Here is a 16,453-nt window from a genome sequence, read left to right on the forward strand (position 1 = left end):
TGTTTGTTTATGTCCTAGCTGCTGCCTCGTCAGCCTCATCGCAGAAGTGCTTGATATCTTCAAATCACCTTTTTCAGGTCCACCTTTGGGTCTGCTTCCTGCAATGTGTCCTTCTAGGATAATTTTGGGCCTTAAGAGTCAGTTCAGGTAAATAGTTGACATAGTTGCTCACAGTCAAAAAATGAATTTTTTTTATACTTTGTGGGTGGAAGGGCCTTGGGGTGCAAGTAAACAAAATTGCATTTTCAATTCCATATATAGCCTGTTGCCATGGTTACGGCTCATTTTGTTTTTTTGCCATTTTAGGCTGATTTTGGGGTCTGAAAAACTAGTTTTTAGCTCATATTTACAACTCCACCCAACCAAAATGCAAAATTATTTCAAAAAAGCTAGTATATCACTACAAAGTATCATTCTTGGCCTTCCTTGAGAAAAAAAAATTAATGCTTTAAACATCACCCTTGTGCTATTTTTGCATCGTGCATTACAGTGTGTTTTTAGAACTTGCAAATCGCCATTTTTACCCTATTTTTGGACCCCAAAATGTCAACTTGCCAGGGGTCTCAGAATTTTCCTTTCGGCTGTGGTTAAGACCAACATTGGTCTTTTCATATCTGGTGAGAAAAACTTGGGCAATTATATCGTATTGTGACAGTACTGCCTCAAAACTAGACTTTTTTCCCCAAAACGTGAAAAAAATGCTTTTTAAGGGTCTTTATGCAATCATTGAACATCATAGATTATAAGTCTTTGCCATACTTTACACTGCTTAGTTCATACATTGGTTCAAGCTAGTTTAATTAATTGCTCCATGGTTCAGGGAATCAATAACAACAGAAAGAAGGACAATAAACCATAGAGCAAGAAATAAACCTTGCAAAAAAACTCTTGTTCTCAAAATAAATTTTGCTCTTTAAAGTGGTTGATTGTGGCAGGTGACAATTTTGTGTGCATAACAAACATTAAAACCCCTTCATTAGTCCATCCATAATCACGTGCTTGGTGTTAATTTTGCTAATTACCAAACACACATGTGAGTATTCACGCACGCGGTATATGCGCGTGACAAGGAGAAAGCTCCCAGGAGCTGTTCTACTTGTCATGCGCATTACCATTGTGTGACGTCATCCCCGGACACTACTCTACTTGTCATGCGCTTCACAATAATGGGTTGAGCTAGATCCATGTGTATCCTTCCTTGTGTTTATTAATGAATCACAACAGATTCTCTCAGTTTTGGTGTTCATAAACGTGCATAGTCAGCTTTTGTGTTCATGAAGTGCAGAAAAAAAAGAAAAAAAAGGAGTTAATGAAAAAATTTATCCAGAATGCATTTTATTTCAGTCGTCATTTCCTCTTGCTCCTACTTACAACGTTAACTGAATATGTATGGAGTATAGTAAAACAAAACATTGTTTATTTCGGATGACTAGTCGATCATTAGCTCCCCTCGAGAACTAGTTTGTCAACTTCCAACACCTCAAGGAGCTAATATCAACTAGTCACCCTCAAATCATGTTATAAACCCGCCAAGGCCTCGGGTTCCGGTGGTGTACAGTAAGTGCCAATCTAAAATTGTCTTGGATAAGAAAAGGGCCTCTGTGTTTTGTCATTATTTCCAGAGAAACTAGTTGTATACTATACAACTTGAGAAAATAATAGCCAAATTCAAATAAACAGATTACAAGGCACCTTTAGCAAATGAAATAAAAATAAAAACACACATCAAGTTTTAAAATGCTACCAATCAAATGCAAATCATAAAAAGAGACAAATAAAAATGACATGAATGACAGTGCTTGCTGTGATTTACATTTAATCTTCTTTTCACAATCCAGCTGGACAGGTCTTTAGAAAAATCATTCTTAAAATTGGTGCTGTTCAGTTATGGGAGACTGCTGGATTAACTTGGTCCCGTTGTGTCGGTTCAGTCTTTCGCCGTGTTCAGTTTTCCGGGACTCAGTAAAGCATATAACAATTGACTTCTTTCGCTTGCTGTGCGCAGGCGTCGCATGACGTAATGTTGCCGTATTTGGTCATTCGGAAAACTGAACACGGCGGAAAGTTGAACAGCCACACGGACATTCAAATATGCCTGAGACTTAACGTTTTGCTGGTCCAAGCCACATGTATTATCACTAGCATTTGGCCAGAAACCACAATAAAGTAGTTAAAAAGTACATGTAACAACCTCAGGCAACATCCACTGTGGTCATTTCGAATGACAAAAGACAGAAACACAAAACATGTGCTGCTCTAGTGCAATAAACTTACATAGGGATTTTCTTTTGCAGTAAAAGCCAAGGACAACATCGGTATAATTTTGTCAAGTTTTGGTCAAGCTAGATCAAAACAAATTGTTTCACCTATAATCATAACTTATTTACTTAAAGCCATTGGACACTTTCGGTAAACAGTATTGTCAAAAGGCACACACTTCGTGTATCACAACTTATATATAAAATAACCAACCCGTAAAAATTTAGGCTCAATCGGTCATCGGTGTCGGGAGAAAATAACGGGAAAACCCACCCTTGTTTCCGCACGGTTTGCCGTGTCATGACATGTGTTTACAATAAATCCGTAATTCTCGCTATCGAGAATTGATAATTGTTTTAATGTTTTCTCAAAAAGAAAAGCATTTCATAGAATAATACTTCCAGAGAATTTATTCACCATTATTACCTTCAGTAAACCCTGTACATGTAAGTTATTTGTAAATCTGTGAACTTTCTGTCCCGAAAGTGTATAATGGCTTTAACTGGCATTTCAGGCAAAAGCATTTAAAGAAAATGTTTCAACCATAAAAGTAATTATACCATAATTATTTGATTTTTTGTTGTTTTAAAATTAACATACCGTATTTTCCTGCGGATAAGACGCGTCTTATCTGACTTTTTTGACCCCAAAAACATCGATGCGTCTTATCTTTCGGTGCGCCTTGTCTGCTGACGATTGATTTTTGTTTTGATGATCACTGCGTGAAATAAAAAATACCTACATGTCCAGTTCAAATCAACGATCTTTGTGTGAAGAATCCTTACTCCATAATGCGGTCGAACAAGGCTATTCAGACACTGAGACCGTATTTTCGTTCGAACAATGCCGCAATCCCCCAGACGGTCCGATTATTCCAACAATGCTGCAACGTGTTTATTCCCCATGACCGTTCTTTCATTCCATTAATGCCGCAAAGCGTCTAGCTTTCGGAACACACGTCGGCGGCGTACAAACGTTTTTCTGTGTGGCCGTGTATTCGTTCCGAAAACGATTGACAGTCAATAACTTCATTCACACGTCATTCACCCAACCGCTATTGTGTGGTAAATTTTGAGGGTTTTTATTGTAGAGAACAACGATCTCTGAAGTGTGCTTTAGGCTGAATATTTATTGCCTCTTTTTTGACGTTTGCTTTTAACAAGTATTATGAGAACTAGGATATGATTTGTATTTGTTTGGAATGCCAAATAAAATAATACAACACTAGCCCAAAAAAATTAGGGAAGAATTTATTTTATTGAACTATTTTATTGCTTCAAAACTTCGGGTAGGAATGGTTGTGAAAATGATGGTTGCCCTTGCATGAAACTTGCCTGTAAAATCAACGATGTCCAAGTTCAGACTCGAAAATCTCTCAAAATGACACAGAAAATTAGCCCCAAAACGCAACCGTTCTGAGGGCTATAACACGCAACACAAAAGCAAATATCACGCCTATAGTCGTTGTGACTGTGCGTGTGACAATAAATACAAGAAAAATTGAACGCTAGAGGGCGTTTTGGAACGATGTAATAGCGTGAGGTTAAACGCCCTCTATTTGTAAAAATTACGCGAACGAGCAATAAACGCATTGAGACAAGACTCGACGTGTCTGGGCTAGACTGGGCCCCTGTCTTTATCCGCAAGGATAAAGACGGGTCCCTGCCGCTAGATCCAGCGATTCCCATTGGATACACTGAACGTGCAGTGACATAGATGCCCAAATAGTCACTGCTCTCAAGTCCGCAATGGAATTTGACCGCGTATGTATACGGTCAGGCTATGTCTGGGCATGCTTTGGATCCGCACAGTCACGTGTGAATTTTGGCGCATTTCCAGGCAGCGCAAATGCGAGGGTGTAGCGCAACCCGTCGGCGAACATCGCTCAATACGGTGCCCACGTGTCTCCAACATCTGTTGTGCAATCTCGAGATTGAGCAGCGCAATGCACAGTGTACATGTGTATATTAATGTGCAAGCAGCGACATCCTGGCCGTACGATACATTACTACAAACACGCTACGTCCGTCTGTCGTTGCAATGTATCTGTATTAGCAAGGATCCTCGTTGCGGGACTTCGGATGTCCAGGGAGGCATTGTGTTCACGTTGCAAATAAAATTAACTTCAGACAGTGCGTGGACCATGGTTTCTGCCCGCTGATTGGGCCGAACTTTATGTTATTAACAATATACCGCGTTGGCTGATTGGATAAAGGTCGGTATACGTAGGTTCTCAAAGGCAACAAATTACGTCTTTAAGTCAATGTATCGACACCGGGTGGCGCCAGGTGTTCTTTTGTGTGAGGTTAAACGTGCGCCTTGTGCGGCGGTGCGCCTTGTCTGCTGACGTTTGAATTTTTTTGGGTCATTTTAGCGTCCTGCGCCTTGTCCGCCGAGCGTCTTATCCGCAGGAAAATACGGTACTTTTTTCTGGGACCACTGGATTTACCTGCCAAGTTTGCTGCCACCTATTGTCCACTATTCAAGACTCATAGAAATAATTATGTTGAGAAAATACTGCTCCATGCCATGATTCTTAGCACAATAAGTAGATAGCCATTCAAATTCCCCCAAACATCACGAACCCCCCCCCCCAAAGGTGGAACACAGGACTCTCTTTGTTGAACACTGACAATAAACTTATCTTAAAATTATCAGTTAACTTTCACAGATTCCAATTCATTTTGCATTGCCTGCGGCAAAAATATTAATTATAACATTATTTAATAGAGAAAACTGTGTGTTTTTTGGTGATCTCGTCGAGACAATTATATATGCTTGCGATACGCAAAAAGTTAATTATTCAAATATGCAAAAATTCAAACATACATGTAGGGGTTAAAAAGTCATCATTACTCACCCTGAGAAAGGAATATGTAATATAATGTCAATTGCTTTTCATTGCAACTTGTTGGTTAAGAAAACAAAGAAATGTTTTGTGTTTGTTTTTTCCGAGACAAATATAAACTGCAGTAAGATGAGCTGATGACTGTCTAGTTTGAATGAACGAAAATTGAAAAACAAGATGGTTGGAATTAATGTACCCTTTTTATCTTCCCGTTCACGCTAATCTACCAATCAGATACTCGAACTGGAGGGTGGTATAAAAAGCTATAACCTACTTTCATTTTTTATATTGCATTATGCGTACAGTGTCAATGTGTCACGCTCCGCATACGGAAAGTGCAAAAATGACTTTTCCAAACTTTGCACGTGCATGATGTTCGTCGTTTCAGTTGCAGTCATTGAAAACATTTTGTTCAAATTATTTGGAAAAAATCCAGTACTACATGTTTCAAAACTAGATTTTTTGCAGGGTGATTGCTCTAATTGAGCACACATTTTTCAGTGAAATGGACAGTTGCATGTGTTTTGTATTTTGTAAAAACCCTCCTAGGAAAACCTCCCTAGAGAACTCATTTTAGGAAAATCTTTCAAGGGTAACATTCCCCAAAACTCTCCTTAGCAAAACCGCCTAGGGTACCCTCATTTTGGAAATCTTCACAGAAAATTCCTCTAAGGGAAAACTTCCTTGGGAAACTTTTTAGAAAATTCCTCCTAGGGAGACCCTCAAATGAAAACCTTACTGGGGAAATCTTCCTACTGGACTCCTCTTAGAGAAACCTTCCTTAGGAAACCTTCCTAGGGAAACTTTCCTTGGGAAACTTTCCTAGTCAATTCCTCTTAGGGAAACCTTCCTTGGGAAACCTTCCTAGTGAATTCCTCTCAGGGAAACCTTCCTTGCGAAACCATCAAGTAGACGCCTCCTAGGGAAACCTTCCTTGGGAAACCTACCTAGTGAATTCCTCTTGGGGAAACCTTCCTTGGGAAACCTTCCTAGTGGACTCCTCCTAGGGAGACTCCTCCTCGGGAAACCTTCCTTGGAAAACCTCCCTAGTGACATCCTCTTAGGGAAACCTTCATTGTGAAACCTTCCTAGGTAATTCCTCAAGGGTACTCGCTCCGATTAAAACCTTGCTAGTGAAACCCTCCTAACCTGACAAATTTCTCATCATAATGCTCCAGCGATGGCCTCTACACTCCCACCAGAATACAGACTCTTCTTGCTTATCAACAGCAACAGCATCAGCAACGGCAGGTGAAGCAATGTGAACTTAAACAGCTGCTTGGCCGACTTGCTGTCCGCCCTCTGGTAAAACCTCCAGCCCAGGTACGTCAGCCACAGGTTGAGGGGTAGAGAGTCCAGGGCGAATGCCCATGTGGTGAGGTCCAGCATCGGGGCCAGGGTGCACAGCCCGATCATGGCGAAGCAGTGTCGGAGGGCCACACGGCGGCAGAGGGAAGGGTTTGTGGTGGCCATCATGCGGTAGCCACCCCTGGAGTAATCACTGCGGAGGTTCCAGCTCAGGGCGTTGAAGTGGGGGAACTGCCAGCAGTAGAGGAAACCAGCCATCAACAAGGCACCTTAAAAAAAAAGACATACCTCAGTCTTTAAGTTTATGATAAATCAAAACTAAATCCTTAAAATGTAGCTACACTTCATTGTAACCAAAATGTAGCAGTTGTCTGATACATATTTAAAACTGCACAAAATGTTGCATCTCTCTATAAATACCCTGAATGTATGTGTGCAAAACATGATAAAATTACGAAATACAGCAACACAGGATCCTAGTGGCTTAAGCAATACAAAATGAGGAGCGAACAAGAAGGTAAGGATTGTAAACCACAACTAAGCCCCACTGTGGCTCGTACTCTATCAGCTCAGTCAAGCCTAAATTAAAAACACATATTTTCAGACAATGTTAAAGCGCTTTGATGGACAGCGCTATACAAATGATATTTATTATTATTTGGCATTCATGAGTTTTGTTAGAGCAGGTATTGTGGAATGTTTGTTAGGGGTGATATTGCAAAAAGGAACGATTAAAGAAACTTGTGCATGAGACCTGAGAACTCTTGTACTGTTTCTAATTGGGGGAGCAGACAATGAAATTTTGTGAAATGGGAACATTGGGGAATATCACACTGTTTTGTAATGCGTCTAATGACTGCGTGACGCAGTCGCAATTGTGCATCTGCTTAGTGCACATCTGTATGGCATCTGTGAATGTACACATGTACTTAGCATATTTCATGGGAAGGGTCTAATAGAAACCTACCTGGTGCTAGAGCTCCAGTGCTAGCTGCCCAGCCAATGGCGGGAGGTAGGGCTCCGACCACGGCACCAACCCATGTGTTGACGATGCTTAGCCGCTTCAGCGGGGTGTACACACCCACATAAAGAACCCAGGTACTTGCGGCTATGGCTGCGGCTAATGGGTTGACAGCCAGTGCCAGGATGCCTACTCCTGCCGTACCAACCACTGAAGCAAACCCAACAGCATGGAGGGGACTGTCAAGAACATCAAAACAATTTGGTGAATGCAAATAATTTGGTGGAAAATACGTTTGTGAAAATTCAACCCTGCCAAGTAGCAAATGTTACTCAATAAATTATTAACCCCAGTACGAAATACACAGAGAGTAGCTAAGCATAACAAAATTATGCTTAGCAGAACAAGATTACCACGTCACATGTACAATTTGTGAATGGTTTCTTGCTCATTTATGTTTAGCAGACAACCGTTCAGCAATATTTTCTGCTAAAGCAGCTCTGAAATTGGGCCCAGGTCTGGAGTTACACAAAGACCATGGCCTCTGTTGACCTGGTCTGGTGCCCCTTCAATAGTTGTCAATAGACTTTAAGGTGCCCTTAGCAAAACGTAAGTGGCCTTGCCCTCTCAGAAATGACATGGCAGGCCTGCCACCCCCCCCCCCTCATTAAGCCAATCAAAGTGTTGACTTAATGACGAGGGAGCAAGGGAGCTAATTATAACCAAGGAATTGCCATTGTAGAAAGACACCTAGTTGCCTTTGAACAGGGACCAATCAGAATTAGCGACTACCGCTTTGGCTACCGCTAGATTTCCGCATCATCGTGCACTTAAGTGTCCGACGGGCTTTGAAACAATTGTAGCACTAGCTGTAGCCACCAATTCAAACACCATTTAAGTATTCAGTGAAGTAGAATATCGAATTAAAAAATGAGGTTGTATACTATGAGGAGTACCTCCAAATGTTTGCCTTTGGGACAGCTATTGTGAATGTTAAAAGAAATATATTACCTCAGCAGTCCTTTAACCAAGACTCTATTCCTTGTCCGGGCCATCTGAGAATCATAAGGTACTTCAAAATACTGCAAGGGCAAACAATAATAACAATCATATTGAGTGAAGGCATGTGTATAAAGCTCTTACACAAAGATATCACAGCACTTTTCTCTGACACTTGTAACCTGGGTTTCTCATGTCCGCCTCTCCCTACCCTCGAGACGCCCCCAGTTTTCTGGTTTTCTCATCTTCCAGCACTTTGCATCCTCTCGTAAAACTTAAAGGCACTTTAAATATGCCCTGTTTATCATTGAAAATGAATGGTGGGTAGATATGTTAGACAGGTAATTGAAAAGAGGAAAGTAAAATGTAGCACTTAAATAATTAACAAACAATAAATAAATATCTACACGAGCTTTCGTAGCACCAACTACCATATCAGAAAAACAACTTCAACCAAGGTTTCTATACAGTCCAGCAACAAGTCTGAATAAAGGATGGTAATACCACAAGTCCAAAGTGTGTACACTGACCTGATTGACTGTGTTAGCTGAGCAGGACGTCATGAAGGTTCCTAGTCCCATGAGGGCGCATGTTGACAATTCAAACACCCCGGGAGCCATTCCATAGCCTGCTAACGCTGAGATAACCACTAAACCTGCAGGAGTATCAAATAAACCAAACTAAAATGACCATTGCAATTCAACGCACTGATTTAACAAGCAGCTACTGTCTTCCCATGCTGGCATTTTCTGAGCAGGAAAGGTAATAATAATATTAATAAAAAATAAAAAAATAATAATAGTGGCTTCTTTTTATAGCGCGCATATCCTTCACTCAGTGACGCTCAAGGCGCTTTAACATACAATATTTCAAAACAGACTTACATTGGGAGTATACATCATTCACTACAATTTACCTGTGAGTCTGCTCTTTGACAATTGTAGATACAGTGAAGGGAGCTGACTAACTGCTACACTCTGCTCCTTCCACTGACCCTCTTTGACCTCTACAACCTCCTCCGTGTCACCCTTGTTCCCATCCTTTGGCTCAATTGGGCATGGAGTGACATGATCGAGGGTGCTCTGGATGGCTGTCTCCACACGCTGGTGGAGATCCAGACCAGCAGGGGTTTGATCGGTGACGGTTGAAGATTCTGACGAGTTTGAAGGATGGATGCTTGCTGACTGCTGGTAGTCTGAGGTATGCCTAGGCTGTGCTTGAGGCCCGTCAGACGATGCATATTTGTTTGTTAACTTCAATGAGAAAGGAAGTCAATTCAGGGCTTGGGTGAATAAACATGAAGGCCATTTTTATTTTTGCAAGGGCACTTTATGAATTTGTACAAGTGAGGCAAGAGCTGGGTCTCAACAATATTAATTCTCCTGAAGATGATTAGAGCCTGTTTAGAGCATACTGATGTGATAGAAACGTTGAGTCGTTAACCACCAGTTCTTTTCAGAACCAACACTACTCAAAAAGAGATTACCGCAAACCTCTCTTAGTTATACTTCCACCATGTAAAGTTTCAAATCAAATGAAAAATTATTGAAAAAGGTGTCAAATGCCATGTCGTACAATATGAAAAAGGGTAACTGGGAGCACGTCATTTCAATGGAAAATGGCAAAGTAAATGATACTGTACAGAATTTTTTTAATCAAGGCAAATGTCAGGTAAAAGGGGCAGAGGTTGAATATAGCCTCACTGAAATCCTTAGCTTGTGGCATATTCTTTATATGGACCATTTGTGCATCTGAAATTCGGACCCTGATATTTTCATAAGTGAAAGCTATTGTTTTCATGTATACATTGTAATAAACTAATAGGTAACTAATAAACTAATAGCTTTTGAATGGGCAAGTGATGGGCAGGTGGGGGATATTGACAAATAATTTAACAGCAAAAGACAATCAAAATCTGACAATTAAACAACAAATTGGGGAAAAAATCAGTAATTTTACTTTCGGCATTTTTCTCTGTCAAAAATATCATCAACATGGGTAGAAATGTTTATTTTCTACACTTTGGCGACAATGCCTCATTATCGGCTTCAAATATAACACTAACAACAACTGTGCAGCAACATTAGTGCAACATCAACTTCACACTTACTGCCAATATTAGCTTCAGACACACAACCAACGATTGCTCGACATCGGCAGCCAAACAGAAACCGAAGCAATTTTTTGCAATATTTATCCAATGTTGTCACAACATAATACACCAACATGGGTAGAATGTTAGTTTGCTTCACTTCGGTGACATTGCCTCGTTATCGGCTGCCATGTAACACCAACAACAACTGTGCCAAAGCTTCTGGGCAGGACCATGCACATTTGTGGGTAGCCCATTTGCAGTTGGGCCGCCAGTTTGCAGTTGGGCCGCCCATTTGCAGTTGGGCCGCCCATTTGCAAATGGGCAGACCATTTGCAAATGGGCAGACCATTTGTAGTTGGTTGGGTCCATTTGGAGTTCGACGGGCCCACTTGCAGTAGGTCAGGTCCATTTGCAGTTGGTCAGTTTCATTTGCAGTTGGTCAGGCCTAACTGCAGTTGGTCAGGGCCAAACTATAATTAAGCTGATTCTACAATTGGACCACAACATAGTTAAAGAATAAGTTTGTACACACTAGATAAAACTAATACTCAAACATACACCATGAAAACTATTGTGATCTTGTTTTACACAATTTGTAAGGACTAATTTAGAGAAAGTTCTAGTTTGCATTCAGATCACATCAAGTATATTTAATAGTTTCATATTGTACTCCATAAAAGGAGAAATCTGCATCATTCTTTGACGACACTGGACACCTTTGGTAATTGTCAAAGACCAGTGTTCTCACATGGTGTATCCCGACATTATGCATATAAAATAACAAACCTGTGGAAGTTTGGGCTCAATCGGTCATCAAGTTCCTTGTGATTTATGTGCAATACATTTTTTTTAAGAATTCACATGCTTTGGTCAAAGTTGGCAAGACACTGAACAGTCTAGAACTACAAAGGTCGTCAGTTGGAATCCCTCTCGAATAATATGCCTTTGATTTTTTTTCAAAGAGCTTGGGAAAGCTACAGTGCTTACACACAAACCAGTGTATTTTTTGATGGGTAAAACCAAAATTCATTATTATTCACCTGCTTAACTCGATCTTTTTTGCTGACCTTCTGCGACAGTGAAGCACAAAGGTGTACCGAGCGCCTTGACTGGGTTCGGAGCAGGTTACTCAGTAATCCAGAGTACCGGGGAAGAACTGTCAATGCATACTGGTGTATAGACATTGTGACTTTTGGTTGGTTGCCTAACCCCGAACTACTGTGAAGGCGACATAGCTCTGTCATTTGTAGTGAAGAAATATGGAGGAAAATATACATAAATTAAGACTCAGCAGTTCGTCTGTTCATTGTACTGTTTAAGTGCGGGTACAGCGCTTGGTGACCAAAAAATAAAGCTTTGAACATGAGAAGTAAAAAAAAAACGTGACCTGCGACTGCATTTTTTTAAGATGTTTTTAATTTAATTTTTTTATTTAGCATTATGAATACAATGTTTGGTTGTGTTTTGGTTGTGTGTAGTACAAAGGAAGTAATCTAGAAGAAGTAGGCCTATACTGCAGCCATCGGCCGAATTGTCTTGTTGTTGGCCATCTGTTCGTTGAGTTGTCCGGCTCCAAACATGCCAAACCATTCAGTTGTATCAACCTTCAAGTTGTCCAACTGGTCGAGTTGTGGACCAACGACAAACTTGTCCTTGCCTCATTTGCTAGTAGGCCCTATCTATACAAAAACAGTTTCTTCATTCCTATTGGTCGAGAGCAACCCGCTGGAATCGTTTCACCACATCACGCGATACGCGTGACGCGCACAGCAATCTCCTTATTTTTATAAGGAGTTTGTTTACTCGAGGGCCTTACCATTTCATAGCTGGAGGGGTGTTGTGTTGAAAGAAATCACAAACAATTATAATTTTAGCAGTTATTTAACTTTTTGACCAAAAGTGTTGATGTCTTTTGACCGTAAATGTATTTATGAATGGGAATCAAAGTGTGTTGAATCGGTTTTCAACTAGTGGTTTAAACCCGCCGAGGCCTGTTCTTGATAATTTACCTCAACTTCGTCTCGGTAAAATTATAAAGAACCGGGCCTCGGCGGGTATACATGTAAACCATAGTTGAAAACCTCTTCGCCACACATTGATTGATTCTCTTATTAAAAACTTCAATCCAAATTTCATTCAGTTCAAGTTTATGAATTTGAGTTCATTACCTCCAGGTTCAACCAAATAGAGCAAGGACAATTAATAGCCCCACTTTTGTGTGGCCAAGGCTAGCTGAATCCTTATTAATAGCCTTGTGGACACACAAAAACAAGTGGGGCTAGGACAATAAGTAACATCATGTACGTGACATTACACACGTAGTCAAGTTTTATTTATAAGTAACATGTTATTATCTGCAGTGTTGTTGCCGACTGTGCTAGTGTAATAAAACACAACTAAACTTACCAAAATGTCAATATGTTTCAAATAGCTATTTCATGTATACAAATAACTTAACGATATGCTTACCACATTTTCCCAGATTTGATAAACGCCGGTAAACGAACGGTCGTGTCTTTCCAATAAAAGTTGCCATCTTTCATCAATCGTTACGAAAGATGGTGAGGCGAAACGTATTGACTTTTGAAACAAACTTCTAAAATTACTACATTGGACGGAAAGTTATATTAATTTAAATGTTTAAAATTTGTTTTTGTTATAAAAAGGGTATCCTTTCTTCCTAAACGACGGTTTTATTGAACATTTTACACACAAATAATGCAATATATTTTGTAACATTATTAATTATTCACGTTTGCACAAGAGAGGGCGCTGTTTATCTTGGAGCGGGACAGAACGAGATATATAACACTAACAGAACAGACCCCAACAATATTCAACAGCACTATTCGTCTGCTAGTAAAAAAATAGTTTAAGTTTCAATTGGAAACCATGAATCCGAATCAAGATTCATTGCAAAGAATCAATTTTCTCTATCAGGTGAGTTCAATGACGTAGAAAACGTTTTGAAATTTAGTAAGAAATAGGAAGGATTCATCCACTACCTAAACTAATAAACGTAATTTGTATTTACAAAGAAATTGCTTTGCACTGCACATGCACTGTAGGATGCTAGTCTCTGAAGTGCACTATTGGGCGAGTCCCAACTGATAAATATAATGACTAGGGGCCTACATAGTACATTGTTTTGACCTACTCCATTTGAGGTTCGTTCCACCATCACCTCAATGATAGTGGAACGAACCTTTATAAAATAGTCTACCATTTTGTTGTGTGTATTTGTTTTTAGTACTACTACTACTAATACTACCCTAATGTAGGTGTAATAAAACATAATAGGGGGCCTAGGTCAAAACTACTCATGTGCTGTTTTGACCTGGTGGGTAGGGTACTAAAAATAAGGACAACAAAATGGTACTTCTAGAAACTATGAGGCTTTTACAAGCCTTAAAGTTTTTAGAAGTAACAATGCACACAATTTCTTAGTTTGAATTAGACAGAAATTTCAATAATTATTATTATTATTACTTTTTCATTTTTTCATAGGCTGCCCATTGTATGCTACTCCAGAACCCAGAAAACACCAGCCTAGCAAGATTCTACATCACAACCATGAAGAATGTTGCCAAGAAATCCGTCTTGAGAATGTAAACAGATGTTTTGCTTCCCCTTATTAAAATACTCAGTTATTTTAGGCCTCTGAACAAACTGCTTTTAATATAACCAATGGTAAACTCTTACCAATGATAACAAAATTATGATTTCTGGAAGTGGAAAGAATTTTTGTTGGGGAAGTTTGACAGAGGAGGAGGATGCAATTATAAGAAAGTTTTTAGAAGGCTTTCTCCATTCTGTTCGAAAATGGCCAAGACTAAACCAGCTCTTTTCAGAGCCAGCACTCCTTCAAAAGAGAATTATTACATGGTTGTACCAGTACCTGCAAGTGTTCTTATCCCTCACACCAGGCAAAGCTTCAAATATGAGTTACAGTTTTTAAAGTTTGAAATGTTTTCTTCTTTACAGACACCCCGGTATCAAGAGAACCATTTGCAAGCGATGTGATCTACTCTTAATACCTGGCTTGACCTCAAAAGTCAGAAGTAGAGGTCAGAGAATAACAAATTAAAATAACTTCCTTTCGATTTTGTAATTTTAAATCTTTTTCAAGATAATGGACAAACCAACCACATATTGGCACTTTTTAAAAAAATTTTTTAAGCCACACTTATTTTCTGCAAAAGAGAGGAGATCAAGCCGATTGTCAGATTTAGAAGATGGACCTTTTTTCCTTGTGTTAAACCAAAGAGGGCTTGAAAGAAAGTTTCATTTTTATTTTGAACCTTTTTGAAACGCATTTAATTACAATTTAATGAGTTCAGTTTAGCTTTTAAAAGATGAAAGACCTTAGCTAATAATGTCATCTGCCTTCACACAATCTCAATATCTTACTTTTACCCCTTTAAAATTAGTTCCCTCACTAATTCCCTTTTCTTGGCTCTCTTTTACCATCAGGTAAACGGCAGAAGCACCTCGTTGTGACATGCATAGAATGTGGAGGAGTGAAACGCTTTGTCAGCAACAAAGACTACAAATTATGGGTGGACAGACCAGAATGCACCCAAAATCCAGTCATAGGTAACTCAAGTCACATTTTGCACGAACAATTATAATAATGGACAGATGAAAAATAACACTTCTTTAACTTCCTTAATGGAAACATTACACCAACTTGTTGAAGAGAAAACAATGAGGAAATTTCAGTTTTAGACGAAGAAGGAAAACCCCTTAAGGGAAAACCCAGGTAGGAACTGAACAACCCAATCCACATGCAAGGCTCTGATTTGCCTTGAATCGGAGTCCACAAGGGTAAAAGGCATGGACAGAAACCACTGATCCAACCCGACTTCCCTTAAAAATTTGGCTCATAAGCACAGAAACCAAAGCACAACTTAGAATAACATACCAGTTTCAAGATGAATAGGACACTCAATAGCTGATATTTCTGATAATTTGTTATTATTTTCTACAGCTCAACCAATCTCAGAAAAGGACAAGCAGGAAGTACCTGGATGAGAAAAACCTTAATTGGACTTTTCCACAAAGCCTGATAGACATCGTGTCAGCTTCTACAATCAGGGTCATGGGTCGGTTCAAGGTCTGGTCATGGGTCAAGTCAAGGCTGGGGGAGGTCCTCCAACAACTTGAAATATGGACCTTTCCAGTGTTTAACTGAGCTGGTTGGCGTTGATGGCTGAATGTTAGTAGAACACTCAATCTCGTTAACATATATTTTACCCAAATTCAATATTTTCTTATTGAAATACCTCCCATGATTGGTTGCTTTGTTTCAAACAAATTCAACACTGCAAATATTTGTGGAACAAACAGTAGCCATCTATTTTTGTTTTTTTTCATTTACGTATTGCTTTCAATAGTTTCAAGACCACGACACTCCCACAAAATAGATTTAAAGACACTGGACACTATTGGTAATTGTCAAAGACTAGTCTTCTCTCTTGGTGTATCTCAACATATGCATAAAATCACAAACCTGTGAAAATTTGAGCTCAATTGGTCGTCAAAGTTGAGATAATGACAAAAAAAACCACCCTTGTCCCACTAAGTTGTGTGCTTTCAGATGCTTGATTTCCAGACCTCAAATTCTAAATCCGAGGTCTCGAAATCAAATATGTGGAAAATTACTTCTTTCTCAAAAACTAGGTTACTTCAGAGGTAGCCGTTTCTCACAATGTTTTATACTATCAACCTCTCCCCATTACTCATTACCATGTAAGGTTTTATGCCAATAATTATTTTGAGTAATTACCAATAGTGTCCACTGCCTTTAATACATGGTTGTACCCGCAAGTTGACTATTTATTTGTAGTTAATTCTTTCAAAGGTTAATGGTTAAGTGGGTGTTTCTGTAATGGAAAGGAATGAATGTGCTCTAATGAAAACCCTTTCAAAAGATGGGGTGAATCAAGAAAGTTATTTGAAAGTACTATCATTACAAATTATC

General features: G+C 39.4%; 2 protein-coding genes across 2 annotated transcripts; one reads left to right on the forward strand and one right to left on the reverse strand.

Moving 5' to 3' along the window:
- Nucleotides 1-960: 960 nt before the first annotated feature.
- Nucleotides 961-13,201, reverse strand: LOC139944426 (protoheme IX farnesyltransferase, mitochondrial-like). The gene is made up of 7 exons (XM_071941443.1): nucleotides 12,940-13,201; nucleotides 11,511-11,707; nucleotides 9,292-9,628; nucleotides 8,906-9,030; nucleotides 8,388-8,458; nucleotides 7,383-7,615; nucleotides 961-6,684 (listed from the first exon to the last, which is right to left on the reverse strand). The coding sequence occupies exons 1-7, from the start codon at nucleotides 13,004-13,006 to the stop codon at nucleotides 6,272-6,274; spliced, it is 1,443 nt and encodes a 480-aa protein (XP_071797544.1). The 5' UTR covers nucleotides 13,007-13,201; the 3' UTR covers nucleotides 961-6,271.
- Nucleotides 13,202-13,285: 84 nt separating this feature from the next.
- Nucleotides 13,286-16,390, forward strand: LOC139944041 (ribonuclease P protein subunit p21-like). Its single transcript, XM_071940990.1, has 5 exons — nucleotides 13,286-13,410; nucleotides 13,978-14,078; nucleotides 14,455-14,537; nucleotides 14,944-15,066; nucleotides 15,461-16,390. Exons 1-5 carry the CDS (start codon nucleotides 13,363-13,365, stop codon nucleotides 15,502-15,504), a joined length of 399 nt encoding a protein of 132 aa, XP_071797091.1. The 5' UTR covers nucleotides 13,286-13,362; the 3' UTR covers nucleotides 15,505-16,390.
- Nucleotides 16,391-16,453: the final 63 nt, after the last annotated feature.

The sequence above is a fragment of the Asterias amurensis genome, chromosome 11 (assembly GCF_032118995.1).
Source record: "Asterias amurensis chromosome 11, ASM3211899v1".
Taxonomy (NCBI): Eukaryota; Metazoa; Echinodermata; class Asteroidea; order Forcipulatida; family Asteriidae; genus Asterias; species Asterias amurensis.

Bases quoted from the DNA above. Each gene is read 5' to 3' on its own strand.
- LOC139944426 (XM_071941443.1), bottom strand. From the start codon at position 13,006: ATGGCAACTTTTATTGGAAAGACACGACCGTTCGTTTACCGGCGTTTA. The intron at 11,708-12,939 runs GTAAGCATATCG...TACAAATGACAG, and splicing joins ATCAAATCTGGGAAAATGTG to AGCTATGTCGCCTTCACAGT. The intron at 9,031-9,291 runs GTAAATTGTAGT...ATACTCCTGCAG, and splicing joins GTCAAAGAGCAGACTCACAG to GTTTAGTGGTTATCTCAGCG.
- LOC139944041 (XM_071940990.1), top strand. From the start codon at position 13,363: ATGAATCCGAATCAAGATTCATTGCAAAGAATCAATTTTCTCTATCAG. The intron at 14,079-14,454 runs GTAAACAGATGT...TCTTCTTTACAG, and splicing joins AAGAAATCCGTCTTGAGAAT to ACACCCCGGTATCAAGAGAA. The intron at 15,067-15,460 runs GTAACTCAAGTC...TATTTTCTACAG, and splicing joins CACCCAAAATCCAGTCATAG to CTCAACCAATCTCAGAAAAG.